The sequence below is a fragment of the Phallusia mammillata genome, chromosome 3, assembly GCF_965637545.1.
Source record: "Phallusia mammillata chromosome 3, kaPhaMamm4.hap1.1, whole genome shotgun sequence".
NCBI classification, from domain to species: domain Eukaryota; kingdom Metazoa; phylum Chordata; class Ascidiacea; order Phlebobranchia; family Ascidiidae; genus Phallusia; species Phallusia mammillata.
This window is the reverse complement of record NC_137254.1, coordinates 22807177-22830625: the sequence shown is the minus strand read 5'-3', so window position 1 is coordinate 22830625 and position 23449 is coordinate 22807177. Positions and strand designations below refer to the sequence as shown.

General features: G+C 42.9%; 3 protein-coding genes and 1 pseudogene across 5 annotated transcripts; 2 read left to right on the top strand and 2 right to left on the bottom strand.

Annotated features, from left to right (window-relative positions):
* The first annotated feature begins 5443 nt into the window (after positions 1 to 5443).
* On the top strand, positions 5444 to 23280 carry LOC145219847 (uncharacterized). The gene is made up of 11 exons (XM_080087155.1): positions 5444 to 5616; positions 8503 to 8555; positions 8979 to 9134; positions 9424 to 9565; positions 9797 to 9901; positions 15773 to 15890; positions 16101 to 16251; positions 18379 to 18470; positions 18681 to 18831; positions 19193 to 19221; positions 23134 to 23280. The coding sequence occupies exons 1-11, from the start codon at positions 5444 to 5446 to the stop codon at positions 23278 to 23280; spliced, it is 1317 nt and encodes a 438-aa protein (XP_079943281.1).
* Positions 10444 to 12291, bottom strand: LOC145217493 (uncharacterized). Its single transcript, XM_080084767.1, has 5 exons — positions 12102 to 12291; positions 11847 to 12027; positions 11535 to 11790; positions 11294 to 11474; positions 10444 to 10667 (listed from the first exon to the last, which is right to left on the bottom strand). The coding sequence occupies exons 1-5, from the start codon at positions 12283 to 12285 to the stop codon at positions 10486 to 10488; spliced, it is 984 nt and encodes a 327-aa protein (XP_079940893.1). The 5' UTR covers positions 12286 to 12291; the 3' UTR covers positions 10444 to 10485.
* On the bottom strand, positions 12640 to 15234 carry LOC145217491 (uncharacterized). 3 transcript variants are annotated; one of them, XM_080084766.1, is made up of 4 exons: positions 14590 to 15234; positions 14212 to 14345; positions 13308 to 13455; positions 12640 to 13252 (listed from the first exon to the last, which is right to left on the bottom strand). In XM_080084766.1, the coding sequence occupies exons 2-4, from the start codon at positions 14315 to 14317 to the stop codon at positions 12643 to 12645; spliced, it is 864 nt and encodes a 287-aa protein (XP_079940892.1). In that variant the 5' UTR covers positions 14318 to 14345; positions 14590 to 15234; the 3' UTR covers positions 12640 to 12642. The 3 variants fall into 3 exon arrangements, with proteins under 3 accessions (XP_079940892.1, XP_079940890.1, XP_079940889.1); XM_080084764.1 differs by lacking the exon at positions 14590 to 15234 and having other exon boundaries at positions 14212 to 14559; XM_080084763.1 differs by lacking the exons at positions 14212 to 14345; positions 14590 to 15234 and having other exon boundaries at positions 13308 to 13801.
* Positions 20685 to 22447, top strand: LOC145217490 (uncharacterized; annotated as a pseudogene).
* Positions 23281 to 23449: the final 169 nt, after the last annotated feature.

The window sequence follows — 23449 nt, the reverse complement described above, 5'->3', positions numbered from 1 at the left end:
GAGCTCGGGAATCGGCTTCACAGCCGGTTTCCCGAGCAACGACGGCATTCTGTTTCGGCAGCAACTGGGACGAGTCGAGTTGGCTTCTGTTTGCAGCGCCGGCCTCTCGGCTTGCTCGAGAGGATCTGTGCTGGGCCTTGTGCTCGGTACCGCTCCTCCTCTCTTGTAGCAAGTCGCGGTGTTGACGTTGCTCGAGCCCACGTGACCGTGGGGATAAACTAAACCATCACGCATACGACTACTCTCGCCCACTTGCTGCTGCTGCCGCCGCTGCTGTGATCCGAAGAAAAATAAAATCGGAACTAGTAGTGTATTTTTTAGTACGGGTAGACAATGAAAATGACAAATGAAAAAAGAGCACAAAGCCCCTTTTTAACCGAGCCCGCCCAAAGTAGCCAGCTGCGTCCCGCTAGGCGGCTTCTTGAGCAAGAGAGGGAAGCAATGCTGGAGCACGAAGCCCCAGCACTGCGCCCTCCCTCATCCAAGAGGAGCGGAGCTGGTCCATAGCTTTTTAGGAGGCGATGGTACTTGCGCAACGGAAGCTTTTCACAACACCACAAAGCAAAGTGCTGAAGCACCCGCTAAGCAGTGACGTGTCGAGCTCCGAAGCAGCAAGACTTCACCTCCCAAAGCTTATTGAAAAGGAGAAATTAGCCCTTTTCAATGCTGCAAACCAACTTCTGTTTGTGGTTTGTGGGAATGTGCTGCAGTTGTTCGTACAGACAACGTTTTGTCACGTGAGAAAATGCATGGAAATAAAAGCACGCCCAGCGATGTGGCATAAGGCGGTAACACAGCGACGAGATGTCGCAATAGCGAAGGCGAGCGCTCCTGCACGCCCAACGCAAAGCCCTCACCACAACTAGACATCGTCTCCACACGACCGTCCAGCGGGCAATAGGCTGTTCGTTTTCCCGCGTCAGCATCAGTTTAAGGCGACTTAAAACGCACAAGTCGCAACCAACGACGCCCAACAAACAGTAAGTTGCTCGGGTGTATGCGCTCAGGTTGGGCGGGAAACACGGGTGGAAACATCGGCCAAACGTCGGCGACCGCCTACTACCACGACATTTTGTGTTTGTGGGTTCACCACAAACGCTCGAAAATGGAGTTGGGCGTTGCAATGATATCGACTCCCTGGTCATTGGCGAGTCGCCTGCTCCAGAAACGCGTGGCGGCAAGCAGGACAAGTGACGGAGTGGGTCGACTCGAGCGACTAAGTTCCGTCCAGCTGTCTTGCGTCGAGCGACCTGTTAACACAGTGTGCGCTTCGACTTGGGGAATTCCCGCGCCGAAGCAGCCACTCGCTGCATCCGATGTCGCAACCATTTGTTGGTCACGTGACTGAGAACTATTCAACCGTGTCAACGTTGCGACCACGTGATTGCATGCAAATGAGTCTACCGAAAAGAAAACCACAAACAGAAAAATTAAACATGTATTGAAATAGCCCAAGTTTTAGTGTTTGAGTGAAGCTCGTTCTGGTTGTTTCGGCAACTGGGACGTCGGCTAGTCCCCAGCTCCGTCAGAGGTGACGTCAGAGCTCGGGAATCTGCTTCACAGCCGGTTTCCCGAGCAACGACGGCATTCTGTTTCGGCAGCAACTGGGACGAGTCGAGTTGGCTTCTGTTTGCAGCGCCGGCCTCTCGGCTTGCTCGAGAGGATCTGTGCTGGGCCTTGTGCTCGGTACCGCTCCTCCTCTCTTGTAGCAAGTCGCGGTGTTGACGTTGCTCGAGCCCACGTGACCGTGGGGATAAACTAAACCATCACGCATACGACTACTCTCGCCCACTTGCTGCTGCTGCCGCCGCTGCTGTGATCCGAAGAAAAATAAAATCGGAACTAGTAGTGTATTTTTTAGTACGGGTAGACAATGAAAATGACAAATGAAAAAAGAGCACAAAGCCCCTTTTTAACCGAGCCCGCCCAAAGTAGCCAGCCATTGCGGGAGCAAATGCGTCCCGCTAGGCGGCTTCTTGAGCAAGAGAGGGAAGCAATGCTGGAGCACGAAGCCCCAGCACTGCGCCCTCCCTCATCCAAGAGGAGCGGAGCTGGTCCATAGCTTTTTAGGAGGCGATGGTACTTGCGCAACGGAAGCTTTTCACAACACCACAAAGCAAAGTGCTGAAGCACCCGCTAAGCAGTGACGTGTCGAGCTCCGAAGCAGCAAGACTTCACCTTCCAAAGCTTATTGAAAAGGAGAAATTAGCCCTTTTCAATGCTGCAAACCAACTTCTGTTTGTGGTTTGTGGAAATGTGCTGCAGTTGTTCGTACAGACAACGTTTTGTCACGTGAGCAAATGCATGGAAATAAAAGCACGCCCAGCGACGTGACATAAGGCGGTAACACAGCGACGAGATGTCGCAATTGCGAAGGCGAGCGCTCCTGCACGCCCAACGCAAAGCCCTCACCACAACTAGACATCGTCTCCACATGACCGTCCAGCGGGCAATAGGCTGTTCGTTTTCCGGCGTCATAAGTTTAAGGCGACTTATAAAGCACAAGTCGCAACCAACGACGCCCAACAAACAGTAAGTTGCTCGGGTGTATGCGCTCAGGTTGGGCGGGAAACACGGGTGGAAACATCGGCCAAACGTCGGCGACCGCCTACTACCACGACATTTTGTGTTTGTGGGTTCACCACAAACGCTCGAAAATGGAGTTGGGCGTTGCAATGATATGACTCCCTGGTCATTGGCGAGTCGCCTGCTCCAGAAACGCGTGGCGGCAAGCAGGACAAGTGACGGAGTGGGTCGACCCGAGCGACTAAGTTCCGTCCAGCAGTCTTGCGTCGAGCGACCTGTTAACACAGTGTGCGCTTCGACTTGGGGAATTCCCGCGCCGAAGCAGCCACTCGCTGCATCCGATGTCGCAACCATTTGTTGGTCACGTGACTGAGAACTATTCAACCGTGTCAACGTTGCGACCACGTGATTGCATGCAAATGAGTCTACCGAAAAGAAAACCACAAACAGAAAAATTAAACATGTATTGAAATAGCCCAAGTTTTAGTGTTTGAGTGAAGCTCGTTCTGGTTGTTTCGGCGACTGGGACGTCGGCTCGTTCCCAGCTCCGTCAGAGGTGACGTCAGAGCTCGGGAATCGGCTTCACAGCCGGTTTCCCGAGCAACGACGGCATTCTGTTTCGGCAGCAACGGGGACGAGTCGAGTTGGCTTCTGTTTGCAGCGCCGGCCTCTCGGCTTGCTCGAGAGGATCTGTGCTGGGCCTTGTGCTCGGTACCGCTCCTCCTCTCTTGTAGCAAGTCGCGGTGTTGACGTTGCTCGAGCCCACGTGACCGTGGGGATAAACTAAACCACTTTTTGTCCGCCCACTTGCTGCGCTGTTGCTGCTGCTGCTGCCGCCGCTTCTGTGATCCGAAGAAAAATAGTGTATTTTTAGTACGGGTAGTAGACAATGAAAATGACAAATGAAAAAAGAGCACAAAGCCCCTTTTTAACCGAGCCCGCCCAAAGTAGCCAGCCATTGCGGGAGCAAATGCGTCCCGCTAGGCGGCTTCTTGAGCAAGAGAGGGAAGCAATGCTGGAGAACGAAGCCCCAGCACTGCGCCCTCCCTCATCCAAGAGGAGCGGAGCTGGTCCATAGCTTTTTAGGAGGCGATGGTACTTGCGCAACGGAAGCTTTTCACAACACCACAAAGCAAAGTGCTGAAGCACCCGCTAAGCAGTGACGTGTCGAGCTCCGAAGCAGCAAGACTTCACCTTCCAAAGCTTATTGAAAAGGAGAAATTAGCCCTTTTCAATGCTGCAAACCAACTTCTGTTTGTGGTTTGTGGAAATGTGCTGCAGTTGTTCGTACAGACAACGTTTTGTCACGTGAGCAAATGCATGGAAATAAAAGCACGCCCAGCGACGTGGCATAAGGCGGTAACACAGCGACGAGATGTCGCAATTGCGAAGGCGAGCGCTCCTGCACGCCCAACGCAAAGCCCTCACCACAACTAGACATCGTCTCCACATGACCGTCCAGCGGGCAATAGGCTGTTCGTTTTCCGGCGTCATAAGTTTAAGGCGACTTATAAAGCACAAGTCGCAACCAACGACGCCCAACAAACAGTAAGTTGCTCGGGTGTATGCGCTCAGGTTGGGCGGGAAACACGGGTGGAAACATCGGCCAAACGTCGGCGACCGCCTACTACCACGACATTTTGTGTTTGTGGGTTCACCACAAACGCTCGAAAATGGAGTTGGGCGTTGCAATGATATGACTCCCTGGTCATTGGCGAGTCGCCTGCTCCAGAAACGCGTGGCGGCAAGCAGGACAAGTGACGGAGTGGGTCGACCCGAGCGACTAAGTTCCGTCCAGCAGTCTTGCGTCGAGCGACCTGTTAACACAGTGTGCGCTTCGACTTGGGGAATTCCCGCGCCGAAGCAGCCACTCGCTGCATCCGATGTCGCAACCATTTGTTGGTCACGTGACTGAGAACTATTCAACCGTGTCAACGTTGCGACCACGTGATTGCATGCAAATGAGTCTACCGAAAAGAAAACCACAAACAGAAAAATTAAACATGTATTGAAATAGCCCAAGTTTTAGTGTTTGAGTGAAGCTCGTTCTGGTTGTTTCGGCGACTGGGACGTCGGCTCGTTCCCAGCTCCGTCAGAGGTGACGTCAGAGCTCGGGAATCGGCTTCACAGCCGGTTTCCCGAGCAACGACGGCATTCTGTTTCGGCAGCAACGGGGACGAGTCGAGTTGGCTTCTGTTTGCAGCGCCGGCCTCTCGGCTTGCTCGAGAGGATCTGTGCTGGGCCTTGTGCTCGGTACCGCTCCTCCTCTCTTGTAGCAAGTCGCGGTGTTGACGTTGCTCGAGCCCACGTGACCGTGGGGATAAACTAAACCACTTTTTGTCCGCCCACTTGCTGCGCTGTTGCTGCTGCTGCTGCCGCCGCTTCTGTGATCCGAAGAAAAATAGTGTATTTTTAGTACGGGTAGTAGACAATGAAAATGACAAATGAAAAAAGAGCACAAAGCCCCTTTTTAACCGAGCCCGCCCAAAGTAGCCAGCCATTGCGGGAGCAAATGCGTCCCGCTAGGCGGCTTCTTGAGCAAGAGAGGGAAGCAATGCTGGAGCACGAAGCCCCAGCACTGCGCCCTCCCTCATCCAAGAGGAGCGGAGCTGGTCCATAGCTTTTTAGGAGGCGATGGTACTTGCGCAACGGAAGCTTTTCACAACACCACAAAGCAAAGTGCTGAAGCACCCGCTAAGCAGTGACGTGTCGAGCTCCGAAGCAGCAAGACTTCACCTCCCAAAGCTTATTGAAAAGGAGAAATTAGCCCTTTTCAATGCTGCAAACCAACTTCTGTTTGTGGTTTGTGGAAATGTGCTGCAGTTGTTCGTACAGACAACGTTTTGTCACGTGAGCAAATGCATGGAAATAAAAGCACGCCCAGCGACGTGGCATAAGGCGGTAACACAGCGACGAGATGTCGCAATTGCGAAGGCGAGCGCTCCTGCACGCCCAACGCAAAGCCCTCACCACAACTAGACATCGTCTCCACATGACCGTCCAGCGGGCAATAGGCTGTTCGTTTTCCGGCGTCATAAGTTTAAGGCGACTTATGAAGCACAAGTCGCAACCAACGACGCCCAACAAACAGTAAGTTGCTCGGGTGTATGCGCTCAGGTTGGGCGGGAAACACGGGTGGAAACATCGGCCAAACGTCGGCGACCGCCTACTACCACGACATTTTGTGTTTGTGGGTTCACCACAAACGCTCGAAAATGGAGTTGGGCGTTGCAATGATATGACTCCCTGGTCATTGGCGAGTCGCCTGCTCCAGAAACGCGTGGCGGCAAGCAGGACAAGTGACGGAGTGGGTCGACCCGAGCGACTAAGTTCCGTCCAGCAGTCTTGCGTCGAGCGACCTGTTAACACAGTGTGCGCTTCGACTTGGGGAATTCCCGCGCCGAAGCAGCCACTCGCTGCATCCGATGTCGCAACCATTTGTTGGTCACGTGACTGAGAACTATTCAACCGTGTCAACGTTGCGACCACGTGATTGCATGCAAATGAGTCTACCGAAAAGAAAACCACAAACAGAAAAATTAAACATGTATTGAAATAGCCCAAGTTTTAGTGTTTGAGTGAAGCTCGTTCTGGTTGTTTCGGCGACTGGGACGTCGGCTCGTTCCCAGCTCCGTCAGAGGTGACGTCAGAGCTCGGGAATCGGCTTCACAGCCGGTTTCCCGAGCAACGACGGCATTCTGTTTCGGCAGCAACGGGGACGAGTCGAGTTGGCTTCTGTTTGCAGCGCCGGCCTCTCGGCTTGCTCGAGAGGATCGGTGCTGGGCCTTGTGTTCGGTACCGCTCCTCTTCTCTTGTAGCAAGTCGCGGTGTTGACGTTGCTCGAGCCCACGTGACCGTGGGGATAAACTAAACCATCACGCATACGACTTCTCCGCCGCTGCTGTGATCCGAAGAAAAACAAAATCGGAACTAGTAGTGTATTTTTTAAGTGGGCAATGAAAGTGACAAATGAAAAAAGAGCACAAAGCCCCTTTTTAACCGAGCCCGCCCAAAGTAGCCAGCCATTGCGGGAGCAAATGGGTCCCGCTAGACGGCTTCTTGAGCAAGAGAGGGAAGCAATGCTGGAGCACGAAGCCCCAGTACTGCGCCCTCCCTCATCCAAGAGGAGCGGAGCTGGTCCATAGCTTTTTAGGAGGCGATGGTACTTGCGCAACGGAAGCTTTTCACAACACCACAAAGCAAAGTGCTGAAGCACCCGCTAAGCAGTGACGTGTCGAGCTCCGAAGCAGCAAGACTTCACCTCTCAAAGCTTATTGAAAAGGAGAAATTAGCCCTTTTCAATGCTGCAAACCAACTTCTGTTTGTGGTTTTTCAGAACCTACTGCAATTGGTCGTACATAAAACGTTTTATTCCGTCAGAAAAGAATTGGAAACGAGACATGTAGCGACTTGACATTTAGTGGTAGTGTGACGACGGCAAGATGTCGCGCGCTCTTGTACGCCCAACGCAAAACTGTCGCCACAATTAGACATCGTTCCCACATGACCGTCTAGCGGGCATTGGTCCTTTCGTTTGCGGCGTCATCGGTCAAGACGACTCAGCACCGAGGCACAAGTCGCGACCAAGGACGCCCAACAAACGGGAGTGTTCCTCGACGTCCCGACTTGGTTTGAGAGCTGAACATCGGTGGAAGTATCGGCTGGACGTCGACGACCACCTGCTAGAGCGACACTTCGTATTTGTACCAAGCACCCGATAAGCAGTGACGCGTCTAGCCCGCCCGAAGCAGCAAGACTTCACCCCCTAAAGCTAACAGATAATGAAAAATTGCCCATTTTCAATCCTTTTGCCCAATTTCTGTTTGTGGTTTTTCGGAACCTACTATCTTGATTGCATATTATAAACGTTTTGTCGCTTTAGGAACTGAATGGAAACAGCACAAGCAGAGTCGTGACATTGAGTGGAAGTGTTGCAAAACAGCTGTTATTTCCGGGTTTAAAATCCAGGACGCCCCCATGTAAAAACCCGATCGGAATTACATGTCAGATATAAGTTATTCGCCATAACTTTTTGGCCTAATTACTTGGAGCGGCACAGAAGGAAAATATATTCCACTTACGAGAGCTGAGAATTTGACGTGCATTGTTTCTTTCAGCAATCCTTCGTTTCTAATGCCTGGAGTTGATGAAATATTTTATCGCTTTTCGTTCTGAATACAGCAAATTTATGTACACCGACACGCCATTTTTAACAAAACGTGATTTGTTTTTGATGTTTAGCAAGACACTACGAGTTTTTTTTACTGCTTAAACGTTATTGGTGGTTTAACGTATTTCTCAACATTGTGCAAGTCGTAAGCTTAAGGATTAGGAACCCAGAAAAATATCGGAAAAAGAACATTTTGTTTCAGCGCTTATCTCACTTGTTTACCTGTATGTCACGTGTATTATTTTTATACTTGGACGCTTAAGCAAATAAAATTGATTGATTTATATCGTTTGAGCTAAATTCTCTATTCATTTAGGAAACTAAACTGTATTAAGTCCATATACATCAACTAATCTTTCTTCTATGTTGTGTTTCACCGAGTTTTCTGTGGTTTTTATTTTTGACGATAACAATAGAACCGTCGAAACGCAGTAATGTTTTACACTTCGATATTGGCTTGTATCTTCTGCTGATAACTAATATTTGGTTCTGGGGTAACTTTCGACTTGCAAAACGCTTTGCACTGTCTTCATGTTGTTTATTGTCAACTCCACAGCTCTTGAGTAATGATTGTGTGACGAATGGTTTTACCTCAGGTTGTTAACCACTTCGCTTCTTTAACTGTTGCCCCTAAAACTACAATGTAATATTGTTTAAGCTGTTTTGTTCCCCGAAAAAGGAAAAGCACGAGGTTAACGCTACAAAACTTGGTGTTGTTTTGTTACGTTTGGTAAGTGTTTGATAAATTGTTTAGGTTAGAATAGCACTACAAATTATATTTAAACTAAGAATGCATTATGTTTCAGTGACTTTCTAGCAGGAAAAGTGATTTCTCCACAATCCGTCAAACGCCAAGGAGGTAACAGGAACTGGTATCCAAATAAAATAATTGTTTCAAAGTTTGAACCAGTTTAAATAATTTTCTGCAAATACTGGTGTTGAAAAGGTTTCAACAGAAGGTAAAACTGTGATAACCTAAAAACCGATTTCATGGACTTATAACAAAAACTTGTCACAATGCGTAATGCCATACGAAAACTAGTACCTGGACAGAACGACAATAAATAAACGACATTAGGACCAATAAGTAAATGTCATGATAAGACGATATGTAAATGTTGTAAAATGAGGCAATAAATATGCGTGACACAAACGTATATCTAGGTCCAAGGGTAAAGTGACAGAATGCGCACAATTTCTGCAAAACCGTGCAAAAGCAAATAGATTGCATGTTCTTTTCACTTACAAAAGCTCATAATTATTTTATATGTTTTCGGTTTAGGTTGGACCACGTGGTCTGAGTGGTCACCATGCATGACGTCATTGGCGACGTCAGTTCCGGTCACGTGCTTGCCAGACCGCGTGACGTTCTGGTTCCGGTTTTGTCGCGGACGTCGAACGGAATTTAAAGAGTTCCCTGAAGAAAACAAACACTCAGGTAAGAAACTCCAAAAAAAAGCTAAAAAAAGCTTTTGAGAATATGCCCAATTTTATAAAGAAACAAAGAATACGATTTTCATATGGTTTTAAAGTTGTGGTTTGGCAAACAGTATGTATACTACATACTATGTCGAATTGTACATTGTCAGTTTTGTATGTCAAGGAAAGGGGTGATTTACGGGTAAAATGAAACACATTGCTTGAAAACAATCTTTAGTACATCTCTATTTGCCCTTAAATAATTATTTTAATTCATTTTAACAACCTTTTAAAGCTGATTTTTGCAGAACAAAGCACTTCAACAAGTCTAAGCCCATTCGTTACTATTAAAAGCACTGAACATACCACAACAACTGCACCGACAGTATTAAACAGTACACAGGTATGTTTCGACTTTTATCAGGTTAAGAGCATATCTAAACCACACAGGTAAAAATTAGGTATCAAATCCAACTATTTGTCGATGGGCATGTGACTCAAATGCAATATCTTGCGGCAAAGCTATACTACAAACGACGTTGAAAAAGATTATCGGTGGAAAAAGAGCACAGAGGCACGCACGGCCATGGCAGGTAACAACAATAGCGTTTACAGTTTGTTAATTTAATTTTTAACCGTAATATGTATATCACACCACTCTCAAGCATTCCTATGTCTTAGGTCAGCAAAGGACGACAAGCTTTTGTGTGAAGCAACGGTGATATGCAAAGCTTGGGTACTGGCAGCAGCTCATTGCTTTGTTAACCTTGCCACCATGCAATTCAGGTAGGGAATTTGTACAAGCAAAATTATAATCATAAGCAAGGGATAGCAGGTACAATTTGATCCCAAAATGCCAACAAGTGGATCTTTTTCCTTTTTTTAATTTGATTATCCCCAAAACGGCATTTGTTAATATCGTCCTGACATTTCAACCTTAATTAAAACCAAGCCGCAGAAAAAAATCAACACCCGAAGGCTAAGCAAGATAAAAACATCACTGAAAACAATTAGTGTATAGAACATTGGGAGAATATCCGGATAGTGGAAAATTTTCCCCGTTTCATACATGTAATATCATCGAACTTATTTGGTTCGGACTTGGATGGGGTGCGAACTTCCGAGATTTATCATTGTGTTATGACACGAAAGGTAACACTTTCAAGCATAATTTCAAGTATGATTTTCTATGATGAATCATGCTTGAACGTCGCGTCAGAATCTCTGGTAATCCAGACATAAATTGGGATAAGTCATAGATAAATCATCCTAAATATCCATGTTTGAATCTTCTCCGAACTAATCCCCAAAAACATAAAGTAGGCATCTTATCGTATTTTTATTTTATTGAAAACGAACTTAACGACGATTCATTGTTCTGTGTCCGAATCCGCCCAAGCTTCGGTTGAAGAACCACTTGATGACAAATGGGCCTGGATTCGGCCGGCCCGCCTTCCACCCTCCCAGTCGTTCGTTTGAGATAAAACCACAATTATCTCGCCGTTGATTGTGGTGACCTTTTCATTTTTGTAGTCCGTCAGCTGAAGGACATCTGCACATATACAAAGTATTACCACATTTTGAAGTCTGGCGTGGTGTTCTTTATTTTATTCATCATATTTTATCTACTTAGCTGAGCCAGTAACACAAAAATTGCTCAATAGATTCATAAAAGGCTGGCGTTTATGCAAACAGCATGGCCATATAGCTCACTGAGGCAGTAAAAGATCCGGGCATGATTGAATCACCGCCAGTTTATGTGGCAGTGCGAGGATACCAAACGCTGAGCGCTGCGCCTCTTAGGTCATAACCTTGCCTATTACTCCCTTCGTGTCGCATCGTTTTGCGTGTGGGGCACAACAGTCAGCGTTCAAACAGTTTTTGGTCTTGCGGCCGAAATTTCAACAACCAATGAGAAACACACTGTGTATTTACGTTTTGATTTTCAATGCATTTGGGTGGGTAAAACCAACTATCTTTTGAATGCTTTGAATTGTTCCAAGCATCTAAATAGGCAGGTTCTTGGCGACTTTGTCAAATATTGCAGTTTGAATTTTTACATTTTGGAAGCCGGCAAGTTTAAAACAATGTGCTCTAGAAGGAGACCCACACCAAAAGTAGATGGTTTAAAAACCAAACAGATATGTTCAAATGGTGAAAACAAGCATTGCAACATACCGATTAGAAGGTTGTACAACTTGCTGTCTTTAAATGCCTTTTTGTTGTGTTGGCGTTTGTAGCCAAGACCAGACCATGAATAAGTGACCACCAACTCCTTTTTCATGAAGAGGCGCATGAACTCTCGAATTGTGCTGCGCAATCCTTTTCTTTCCACCCTCAATGCTATGGCTTGTTGGTCCTAAAAAAAAAACTGTTTTCAAATATTTTGCAGAAAATTGTTGTAAGTAAATCTACAAACCTCAATACTTTCAATGGTTTCATTTAGTTCTTCATCATTAGCAGCAGGTTCAACCATGCTAGAATGACAATTAGATAGACTTTGTAAGTTGTTCATCTCTCCAATTTTTTGCACTAGCACATATCTAGTAAAAGAGAGGTCAGTGCGAAGGCCAGCTATTTGGGTAAGAGACCTTCTCACATCTGCTTGTAAGCCCTTAACACAGTGCCAGATTTCTGTGTATTCAGTGCCTACTGGCAAAGAGGGGGGCAGTTTTCTAAAAAAACACTTTAGACAGATAATGTTAGACAGATAAACACAAATTTCCTGTACCGTTTTTGTGCTTTTTTTCCTGGCGAAGATATAATATCACGGGGTCGCCTAAAAGGTGATAAAGTTTGTGGACTTGCAGGTGTTACAAATGTTGGTTCATCTTCTGCTGTTGCATCAGATGTATCCGATGTTTTATACCCATTTTCCGCATATGCCTTTTTAATACAGCGAGCAAATGAATCTGAAAAATGTTAGTTGTTGTCATTCACACTTGTTTATCTGTACTATATTGCAACATAGGTGCTTGGAACTTACTGGATTGACACAGCACCTCACATTTGTATGCTTTCCAATTCTCCCCTGGAGCGACTTTGTCCCTTGCTTGCTGTTGAATATTGCCACCTGCAGGCCATTTGCATTTAGTGTCAGAAACCATCCAACTTTGATGTACCAAATCAGATTGGCCAGATGAAAACTTTACAAATACAAATTCTTTCATTTTTGCTAAATTTCTAAAAACAAAATTTTCAACTTGAGTGAATAAGTTCAATAGCAACAAACTCCGCCTTGTAAGGCAGCATAACACATTTCACAACATTACTATTCAAATTAACCACACACAAATTTTTATCTAATGGCCCCAGCCAGTAAACTCCAACAGACACAGATGAAACAGGGTATTTAAATAGTGGTCTGACATGAAGAAAATTCTGCACAATGAAACAAACTGATCCACTTTGACATGCAATAGTGCAAACTTTAGCAACACTGCTGGTCCCATATTTAATGATACAATCTGCTTTGGATTTTGTGTTAATGACACAAGAATTTAACAATGTAGCCATTTTGTAATAAGTTACAGACAAGCCTTCTGTAACATGCAAGGTAATTTCTGGGAGTGTACATTTGTATGCAGTTCCCTTTGCCTTGTTGCGACAATATTTTCATTTTGGTGAAACACAAGGCGTCTAATTTGCTGCAAGGGTCGATATCCAGACTGCAAGCAATTTTTTAAGATACCTAAATAACTTTCAAAAGGAAAACAATTAATTTTCTCCAATGACCCATAGTTTAGATAATCATCTGGTAGATGTATGAGACTGTGCACATTATAAGATACAAAACCCTTGCCATACAAAGTAATGGAATCTTTCACAAATTGTTTCAACAATTCACAACAATGGGTAACATCTTCATTTTGGGTGCATGGACTAATTAAAAAGCGCAAGGCAATGACATACTTTAAAAAGTGTTTAAAATACCTTTTTGGAAGAATTTTTTCATTTTTTAGAGTAACCATACCAACATATAGCATAAACAACCGAAATTCAGCAGCCTTCCAATATGCCAATTCTGACAATGGTCTTAATTTCCTGTTAAATTCTACTGGAACCCAGGCTTTTATCTGAAGCAATTTTTGGTTTAGTACGGCCATTCCTTGGGATGACAATTTTCCTTGATGCTGCCTAAACAAAAGCATTTTTTCAGCATTTTTGGCTTTTTTTGCATGTAAAATTTTACCTTCGAATTCCCTTCCACCTTGAAAGGAGCCGCTTCATGACCCCAAGGCAACACAGGTGCATATAGTCCAGCACAAATCCAGTAACCATTTTAACCTTGTACTTCGCAAGGTGTGACTCTCCTTTATGGTGAGATTTGTCTTGTTGTGCTACAAAGGCATTATCAGTTCTTAGCAGACAGTTTGTTTCAAGCAAGCAGACATGACCCGATGCAGAGTCATATTGTCCATGAACTACACATCTTTCACAACAACTATACCCTGAATGGCTCTTAATACTTTTCAATGAAGACCGTGCTGGAGCATCACACACATAAATGCCATTGCCAAGTAATGAGAATATTCTTTTTCCATTAATGATGTCGTGATCCTTTAATTTTTTTAACATCACTCAAGAAATGTTTGAGAAACAACTGAACTGGGGGCATTTCTCTATTGCTTGATTTCTCAGTGGAATAAATCCCAGCACATATTGGCCGCATTTTTGCTTTATAAATTGTCAACAGAATTGGATATAGTTTGAAGTCAGGGGAATGATTAAATAAGGGGAATGATTAAATAAGGGTAATCCATCAACGTTAATTAAAAGACAAAATGATATATTGCCTTCAACATCCTTGTAAAAATGTGACAACATTTTTGTAAGTGAATTAATCCAATTTGGAAAATGTACATACAGTCCATCCTCCATGGGCTCATAAGAAATGTTTGGTTTGGGAAAGAGGCCTTTATATGATTTTGGAAGCTCATCATGAATGCTATGTAAGCTTTTTAGAAGTCTGGTTATAGACATTTTTGGTACATAAACTTCAGTTAATGCCCAGCTGGTAATAATATCATTTGCATCCATTGAAAGTGTACTGTCTGGAATTGTTATTTGTTCCACATGTTTACTTGATAACATACTTGAATCACTTTCTTGTTCTTCAATTTCCTGCAGGTCTGCAGTGTCACTGGAAGAAGCATTTAAAATATTTATGCCACCAACTGCAGCAGGTCTTTGTTTATTCATCCTTTTTTTCCTGATCCATTTCTGTTTTCTTGATAAATGGTCATATGGTTTGTAATCTGTTCTTAGACTTTTACTACGAGGCATTATATCAAATGACAAGACAATTTAATGCTGCAATTTAAATCTAATAAAAACACAGATTAATTTTAATGTATTAATCACAATACATTCTCTCAACACCATAGCCACAACAGCATAAATCTGCTGTTTTCCTAACCAAACCAATCCAAACAATTTACAATTTTCGTTAGCATTATCATTTTGCTACCAACCTTGATGCCAATATCAGCTCACAACCACAAGACACAGCATGGCGTCTGCGAGCACATGGTCGCACGCAGTCCCGGATGAACTTGAAAAAAAGGCAAACGGAACAAACAATTCTCGTTGTAATACCATAGATTACTTACAACTTGTTTAGTATTCCGTAGTAATACGACCACATTAAAAGCTGCGAACCTGCGATACCGTTAAGCAAACTCTCCGATCCCGCGTTGGCAATTCCCGCCGTTTTCAAAAATTTTGAACAAAGAAAAAGACGCGCGCCGGGCGTGAATTCCCAAGAGAGTTAAAATGAGTTTTATCTAAATAATTCGATTCGCTACGCGTGATAGCTTTTCTCTTGAGCTGTTGCTCAGATAAGCAATAGTTTTTCAGCCACCAATCAAAACCGTCTTGTGGCGATTTACAAACTATCAAAATGAGTACAGTAGCAAGCTTCAAATAATGATTATTATTTGCAAACAGTAGCCTATGCGTATAATGATTGGAAATAGGCTACGCTTACTAAATGTCTAGCAGAAGTTTCTTGGTTAAAATTAATCAAAGAGCTGATTCAAAAACACACACGGAAACAGTAACAAATATTGCCCGGAAACCAAAACTTTACCACGATTGTAACAATTTCGCGCTAGAAGGTTTCAACGAAATTCTAAAATAATTGGTAAAAATTGCACACTTTCTTCTGCACGGATATGTCAACTTTGTTGACCAATAGTTCAAGTTGTTCAAGGAAACTTCAAGCCTAATTCATGTTAAGTATTCGTTAAAAGTCCAGATATCGGAAGATACATGGCTTGTTAGCTATATTCCAAGGATATATCCTTGATTTTTGTTTGAAATATCGGCGAAAAAGCCAACACGTGATATCCTAACATAACCCGAGTTTAACACAAGTAAAATCATACATGATATTGGGATAACACACGGAAAAAGTTTGCCTGGGCAGGGTCTTCGTGATATATTTATGACTTAGCTGGTATTTTTGATACGCCGTTCCTGGAATATTTTTTGCGGACCCCGGCTTACTTTAACTTCTATGTAAATTGAAGTCATCAAATGTTGTCAATGATTTTGACACGTCCTATTTACATCGGAAAGGCCATAAAAGTATAGAAAACAATATTTACGTTGCACGTTTTGCGAATAACAATAAGGAGTAATATTGTCTTACAGTTTTGACGGCTTAACAATGCGACTAGGCCTCTACAGTCGAAGCAAGAATGACAATGACGTCATCAGAGTACCCATCCACCAAAACGACGTCACCATTCATCCGAAATACAACATAGTGGTGCGTACAGCAGTCGTGTTGTCAAATATTTAAACGCAAATTGATCACAAGTATATCCCTAAAAAATACACATACCCTAAAAATATTATTTTCTTGGTGTCATCATATTGGTGTTAAGCCCCCATCCTATTGTACACACGAATCCGCAGAAAGGGTGTTTTAACCGTGATATTATGTGATACTATTTTACTTTAATTCATATTTACGCAGAGAAAGACATACGATATCGCAATTATTCGACTTAAAACCCATATTCCGAAGTTATCGCGTATAATGAAATCTGCTTGCCTGCCCGATTACTTCAGTCTCTCGGTTCAACCTGGGACGACCTGTACGGCACTAGGTTGGAGAGACACAAAAGGTAAGAAAGGCTCCAAATAATAACAAGAACACATCGTTATCAACTGATATAGCAGAAATTCGAACACCTGTGAAAATGAAAGGCATTTTTTGACAACTGTTTTTGACCAGGGTAAAATCTTCAAAAATAGAATTTTTTACTCAATTTACTAGATTTTAGAACTCCAGCAAGCTAATTTTTAAGTTTTAAATTATGTTACGAAATTATTAACCAAACACTTGAGGCAAAAGCAGAATCAATTTAACAAGCCATCTTAACAGGAGTTGGGCCTTGAAATGCCTATTAGAAACAACTTTCTATGACAGTGAAAAATGTCAGTCGGCTTATTCCTATTCCTCCACTTTTATGATTCTGTGCGCAGGCGGAATTAATAACCAGGATACATGCAGGGTAAATGGAGATCGGTGCATTTTTGCTCCGCTGTTATCGTAGGGATGTATAGGGTGTTTTGGTAGTTGGAAAAGTAACTAAAAAATGGAGGCATTTATCCGGGTCGTTAGCGTAAGCAGTAATTGTGCAAAGGGATTTTACCATGGGAATATACGTAACCGCTTCTTAAGGTATAGAACAGGGGACGGGAGGTTAACACTCGAGATGATTTTCCATTGTACGCAAAATCATTTACGTGTTTCTACGCAATTTACATCCTTTTTTTCCTGATCCATTTCTGTTTTCTTGATAAATGGTCATATGGTTTGTAATCTGTTCTTAGACTTTTACTACGAGGCATTATATCAAATGACAAGACAATTTAATGCTGCAATTTAAATCTAATAAAAACACAGATTAATTTTAATGTATTAATCACAATACATTCTCTCAACACCATAGCCACAACAGCATAAATCTGCTGTTTTCCTAACCAAACCAATCCAAACAATTTACAATTTTCGTTAGCATTATCATTTTGCTACCAACCTTGATGCCAATATCAGCTCACAACCACAAGACACAGCATGGCGTCTGCGAGCACATGGTCGCACGCAGTCCCGGATGAACTTGAAAAAAAGGCAAACGGAACAAACAATTCTCGTTGTAATACCATAGATTACTTACAACTTGTTTAGTATTCCGTAGTAATACGACCACATTAAAAGCTGCGAACCTGCGATACCGTTAAGCAAACTCTCCGATCCCGCGTTGGCAATTCCCGCCGTTTTCAAAAATTTTGAACAAAGAAAAAGACGCGCGCCGGGCGTGAATTCCCAAGAGAGTTAAAATGAGTTTTATCTAAATAATTCGATTCGCTACGCGTGATAGCTTTTCTCTTGAGCTGTTGCTCAGATAAGCAATAGTTTTTCAGCCACCAATCAAAACCGTCTTGTGGCGATTTACAAACTATCAAAATGAGTACAGTAGCAAGCTTCAAATAATGATTATTATTTGCAAACAGTAGCCTATGCGTATAATGATTGGAAATAGGCTACGCTTACTAAATGTCTAGCAGAAGTTTCTTGGTTAAAATTAATCAAAGAGCTGATTCAAAAACACACACGGAAACAGTAACAAATATTGCCCGGAAACCAAAACTTTACCACGATTGTAACAATTTCGCGCTAGAAGGTTTCAACGAAATTCTAAAATAATTGGTAAAAATTGCACACTTTCTTCTGCACGGATATGTCAACTTTGTTGACCAATAGTTCAAGTTGTTCAAGGAAACTTCAAGCCTAATTCATGTTAAGTATTCGTTAAAAGTCCAGATATCGGAAGATACATGGCTTGTTAGCTATATTCCAAGGATATATCCTTGATTTTTGTTTGAAATATCGGCGAAAAAGCCAACACGTGATATCCTAACATAACCCGAGTTTAACACAAGTAAAATCATACATGATATTGGGATAACACACGGAAAAAGTTTGCCTGGGCAGGGTCTTCGTGATATATTTATGACTTAGCTGGTATTTTTGATACGCCGTTCCTGGAATATTTTTTGCGGACCCCGGCTTACTTTAACTTCTATGTAAATTGAAGTCATCAAATGTTGTCAATGATTTTGACACGTCCTATTTACATCGGAAAGGCCATAAAAGTATAGAAAACAATATTTACGTTGCACGTTTTGCGAATAACAATAAGGAGTAATATTGTCTTACAGTTTTGACGGCTTAACAATGCGACTAGGCCTCTACAGTCGAAGCAAGAATGACAATGACGTCATCAGAGTACCCATCCACCAAAACGACGTCACCATTCATCCGAAATACAACATAGTGGTGCGTACAGCAGTCGTGTTGTCAAATATTTAAACGCAAATTGATCACAAGTATATCCCTAAAAAATACACATACCCTAAAAATATTATTTTCTTGGTGTCATCATATTGGTGTTAAGCCCCCATCCTATTGTACACACGAATCCGCAGAAAGGGTGTTTTAACCGTGATATTATGTGATACTATTTTACTTTAATTCATATTTACGCAGAGAAAGACATACGATATCGCAATTATTCGACTTAAAACCCATATTCCGAAGTTATCGCGTATAATGAAATCTGCTTGCCTGCCCGATTACTTCAGTCTCTCGGTTCAACCTGGGACGACCTGTACGGCACTAGGTTGGAGAGACACAAAAGGTAAGAAAGGCTCCAAATAATAACAAGAACACATCGTTATCAACTGATATAGCAGAAATTCGAACACCTGTGAAAATGAAAGGCATTTTTTGACAACTGTTTTTGACCAGGGTAAAATCTTCAAAAATAGAATTTTTTACTCAATTTACTAGATTTTAGAACTCCAGCAAGCTAATTTTTAAGTTTTAAATTATGTTACGAAATTATTAACCAAACACTTGAGGCAAAAGCAGAATCAATTTAACAAGCCATCTTAACAGGAGTTGGGCCTTGAAATGCCTATTAGAAACAACTTTCTATGACAGTGAAAAATGTCAGTCGGCTTATTCCTATTCCTCCACTTTTATGATTCTGTGCGCAGGCGGAATTAATAACCAGGATACATGCAGGGTAAATGGAGATCGGTGCATTTTTGCTCCGCTGTTATCGTAGGGATGTATAGGGTGTTTTGGTAGTTGGAAAAGTAACTAAAAAATGGAGGCATTTATCCGGGTCGTTAGCGTAAGCAGTAATTGTGCAAAGGGATTTTACCATGGGAATATACGTAACCGCTTCTTAAGGTATAGAACAGGGGACGGGAGGTTAACACTCGAGATGATTTTCCATTGTACGCAAAATCATTTACGTGTTTCTACGCAATTTACGTGTATATAAGTACTAATTGAAACTGATACATGCTTGTTTTTAGTCGTATATTATTCAAAAGTCCCAAAATCCAGTTAGCGGGCACAAATCCACTCTTACTCAGAAAAATGTTGCCACGCGAAGTCTTTACTGCGTGGATATTATAAGTAAACTGACACGCGTAGCTTAAAAGGTTGCACCCCTGGTATAGAACAACCCTTCTCAATACGGGTGATGTGTGAAATTGTTCGGACCAACCAATGCTTCAAAATAGGTTTGTGCGGACAAGGTCTATTATTTAAAACCCATAAGGTAAAATAGTAGGTTCAAAAAGGTTTAAAGCCCTTGACATTAAAAATAGTTGGTGTCAGGGATCAGCAACCTTTTAAACCAGGGGTGGGGAACCTACTTAGTACAGCGGGCCGCATGAATTCCACTACATTTTCGGGCGGGCCAAATATTTATTTATTTTCAAATTCCGTGTAAAAATACCCAAGGTTTTATATTTCACCAGTGGTTTTATATTTCACCAGTGGTTTTATATTTCATCGCTCCAGATTTGATTTTTTCTTTCCTGCTACATGTTCGCAACAAACTAGGCATACAGGTTTATCACTTATTTCGACTAAAAAATACGAGTTGGAACACCATAGCTCTATTACTGATCTGTTTATTTTTTCAATGATATGTTTGAAATAACAATATAAGGATCGCACGTTAATAGCTCTAAAAAAATAACACCACATGACAAATGATTTGTTACTGCAAGAAAAGGCAATCGAGTGACCGTTACGTCACAAATATAGCAAGTGGTTCAATGCGTGGCTATTTTTATAAGTTTGGCGTCATAATGTGGATTTGGGAGATATTGAATATAAATTACTGCCACAAATTTACTTGTATAGTGTTTTGAAATCGCCCATAACATTAACAACTTTAGACGTTCTATGACGTAACAATGCGTCTGATGGTTTCTAGCATCACGCCATGTTCTGACCTTGAGTAACCTGATGTTTTTGTGAGCTGTGGTGTGGTTTTGTAAAGGAGGTCATTCTATTTGGAAGAGAATACAGTAAACATCTCGAAAGTTCTTGGTGTGCCAAAGACAGCGTACAACACAAATAGCAACAGTAGGGATATCTGACCCGACTAGTTTGCGACAATTGGGGGCTCGTCCGGGAATTAGTTTTCAGTGTTGTTGTCTTACCTGGTAGTGAACCAAGAAAGAGATGGAAAAGATTGTAGAAGTCGGAAAACAGCTGGGTTTGGCTGGCGCCGATTTAGCAAAGTTTATTAACGAGCAACAGGCGTTTGAACGAGAAGAGCGCCGTTTGGCTAGAGAAGCTGAAGTTAAGCGAATACAGGCTGAGGCCGAAGCCGAGGAAAGACGAATACAGGCCGAGACAGAAGCTGACGAGCGACGCCGCGCAGCCGAGGCTGAAGCTGAAACAAGGCGTATCGAGGCAGAGGCCCAAGACAGAGCGCACCAGTTGGAGTTAAAGCGTTTGGAGTTGCAAATGGCAGAAATCGGCGGAGCACAACGCGAAGCGTCAGTGGGCAAAGCGAAAGCACCGAAGTTGCCTGCGTTCGTAGATGGCAAAGATGAACTGGACAGTTATCTGTTGCGTTTTGAGCGTTTTGCTGTTACTTGCAAATAGGAGAGGTCCGAATGGGCAAGCGCGCTTAGTGCCTTGCTAACGGGTCGAGCATTGGATGTCTACTCAAGGCTCTCTGATGATGACGCAGTCGATTATGACCAACTCAAGCAGGCGCTACTCAACAGGTACGACTTGAACGAGGAAGGATATCGATGTAAATTTCGAAATTCAAAGCCGGAGAAAGGAGAAAGTCCTTCTCAGTTCGCAGTGCGACTGCAGAACTACCTGCAAAAATGGGTGAAGTTGTCTGGATTTTCCATCGAATGGAAAGATGTAAGTTCGCTTTTGGTGAAGGAGCAGTTCCTCAAGTCATGTCCGAAGGAGCTATCGACTCATCTAATGGAACAGGCACCGAAAACTTTAGATAGTTTGACTGGGATCGCCGAGCAGTTTTTGGCAGCACACAACCGAGAGATGGCCCACGATGTGCGTCAAGAAGTACGCGAGCTTTGTGCTGACTGCAAGCAAGCAGGGCATGCGACTGAGAACTGTCCGAAGCGTAAACCTGATGCTAGAGTGCCTAGAAAATGTTTTCTGTGTGACAAAGTGGGACACATCGCGAAAGATTGCTATTCGCGTGCGTTGCCGCCGGTAAGGATGTCCAGCGCGGCAGCATGTTCGATGGAGGGAGTCCAGGAGTCCAATCTGCCATTACGTGAAGGCGTGGTAAACAACCAGACGGTCACTGTGTTAAGAGACACAGGTTGCACGGGCGTTCTGGTTGACAGGAAATTCGTCCATGATGATCAAGTCTCGGATAGGCCAGGTTTTCTTAGTTTGGCCGACGGTTCTGTCGTATCAGCTGAGGTGGCCAACATGAAAGTGAATACTCCATATTTTACGGGAGAGGTCGAAGCGTTATGTTTGAATAACCCGTCGCATGATTTGGTTATTGGAAATATTGGTGGAGTCCGACCAGCGGAAGATCCAGATCCACTGTGGAGGAAAGCTAACGCAGCTTTGACGCGGTTTCAAAAGAAGACGTCGAAGATCAAGGCAAAATATCGGGTAGTACCGCCAAACGAGGGATGGCCATTGAAAAATCAAGCGGAGTTTAAAAAGGTCCAAGATGCAACCGTTGAAGCGGTTACATGAGTTGGCCTAATTAAATACGTGTTTTGCCTGACGTTGTGTTTTCATGTTCGTTCTTTATAGTGTCAATTTGTGTGTTTTATGATGTCGAAATTCTAGTATTTCGCTTTAAAAAGGGGGTATTGCCACAAATTTACTTGTATAGTGTTTTGAAATCGCCCATAACATTAACAACTTTAGACGTTCTATGACGTAACAATGCGTCTGATGGTTTCTAGCATCACGCCATGTTCTGACCTTGAGTAACCTGATGTTTTTGTGAGCTGTGGTGTGGTTTTGTAAAGGAGGTCATTCTATTTGGAAGAGAATACAGTAAACATCTCGAAAGTTCTTGGTGTGCCAAAGACAGCGTACAACACAAATAGCAACAGTAGGGATATCTGACCCGACTAGTTTGCGACAATTACCAATAATGTCGAAGTAATTTTTACAAAATATTTGTACATAAACATTTTTTTGCTTTTTTATGCAATGTTGTATACTTTAACAAAAATCTGACGCGGGCCACATTAAAAAGGCATGCGGGCCGCATTTGGCCCGCGGGCGGCAGGTTCCCCACCCCTGTTTTAAACGTTACGTGCGGATTTACTTCCTATATCAAAATTGTAATGACTTGGCATTACAATACTTTTATACGTAATAGGGTTTTGCATTAGCTGATTTAAATACTATAGTCAGAAAGCAAGCATATTTGTATTCGTAGTTTACGGTTTTTTTTATAATTCATATCGAACAGAAAACTAGCGTTGTAATGGTTATATTTTGTATCAACTGTCTTTAAACATAAAGTTTAAAATCGCTTGGCGTGTGGACCTTGGCCGAGGAATTATGACACAGGATTGTGAAACATGAAAAACAAAAATTAAACTATTTACGACATAAAACAAATCACTAGGAATCTCCTTTAAGTACAGGTTTATTTATTCAGGGTGATTCAGGAGACCCGTTACTGTGCAAATCACCAACCACAGGTGGATGGGAAGTTCAAGGAATCACTAGTTTTCAAACACACGTTTGTGGAAGGAATGGGTCGTCAGCTGTTTTTATGCAGGTGGGATGTTTGGATGTTTTTTAAAACAAAACTTTTTTATCGAATAAATTTGCTTATCGATTTAAAAACTATCTTTCACAAATTTAATACTACTATAGTAGTAACCTTCTTGGTCAGTTATAAACAATAAAGTTTAGTCAAATATACTACTTTCTCATCCTATACAATCGTATGTGCTGATACACGAAAAGTA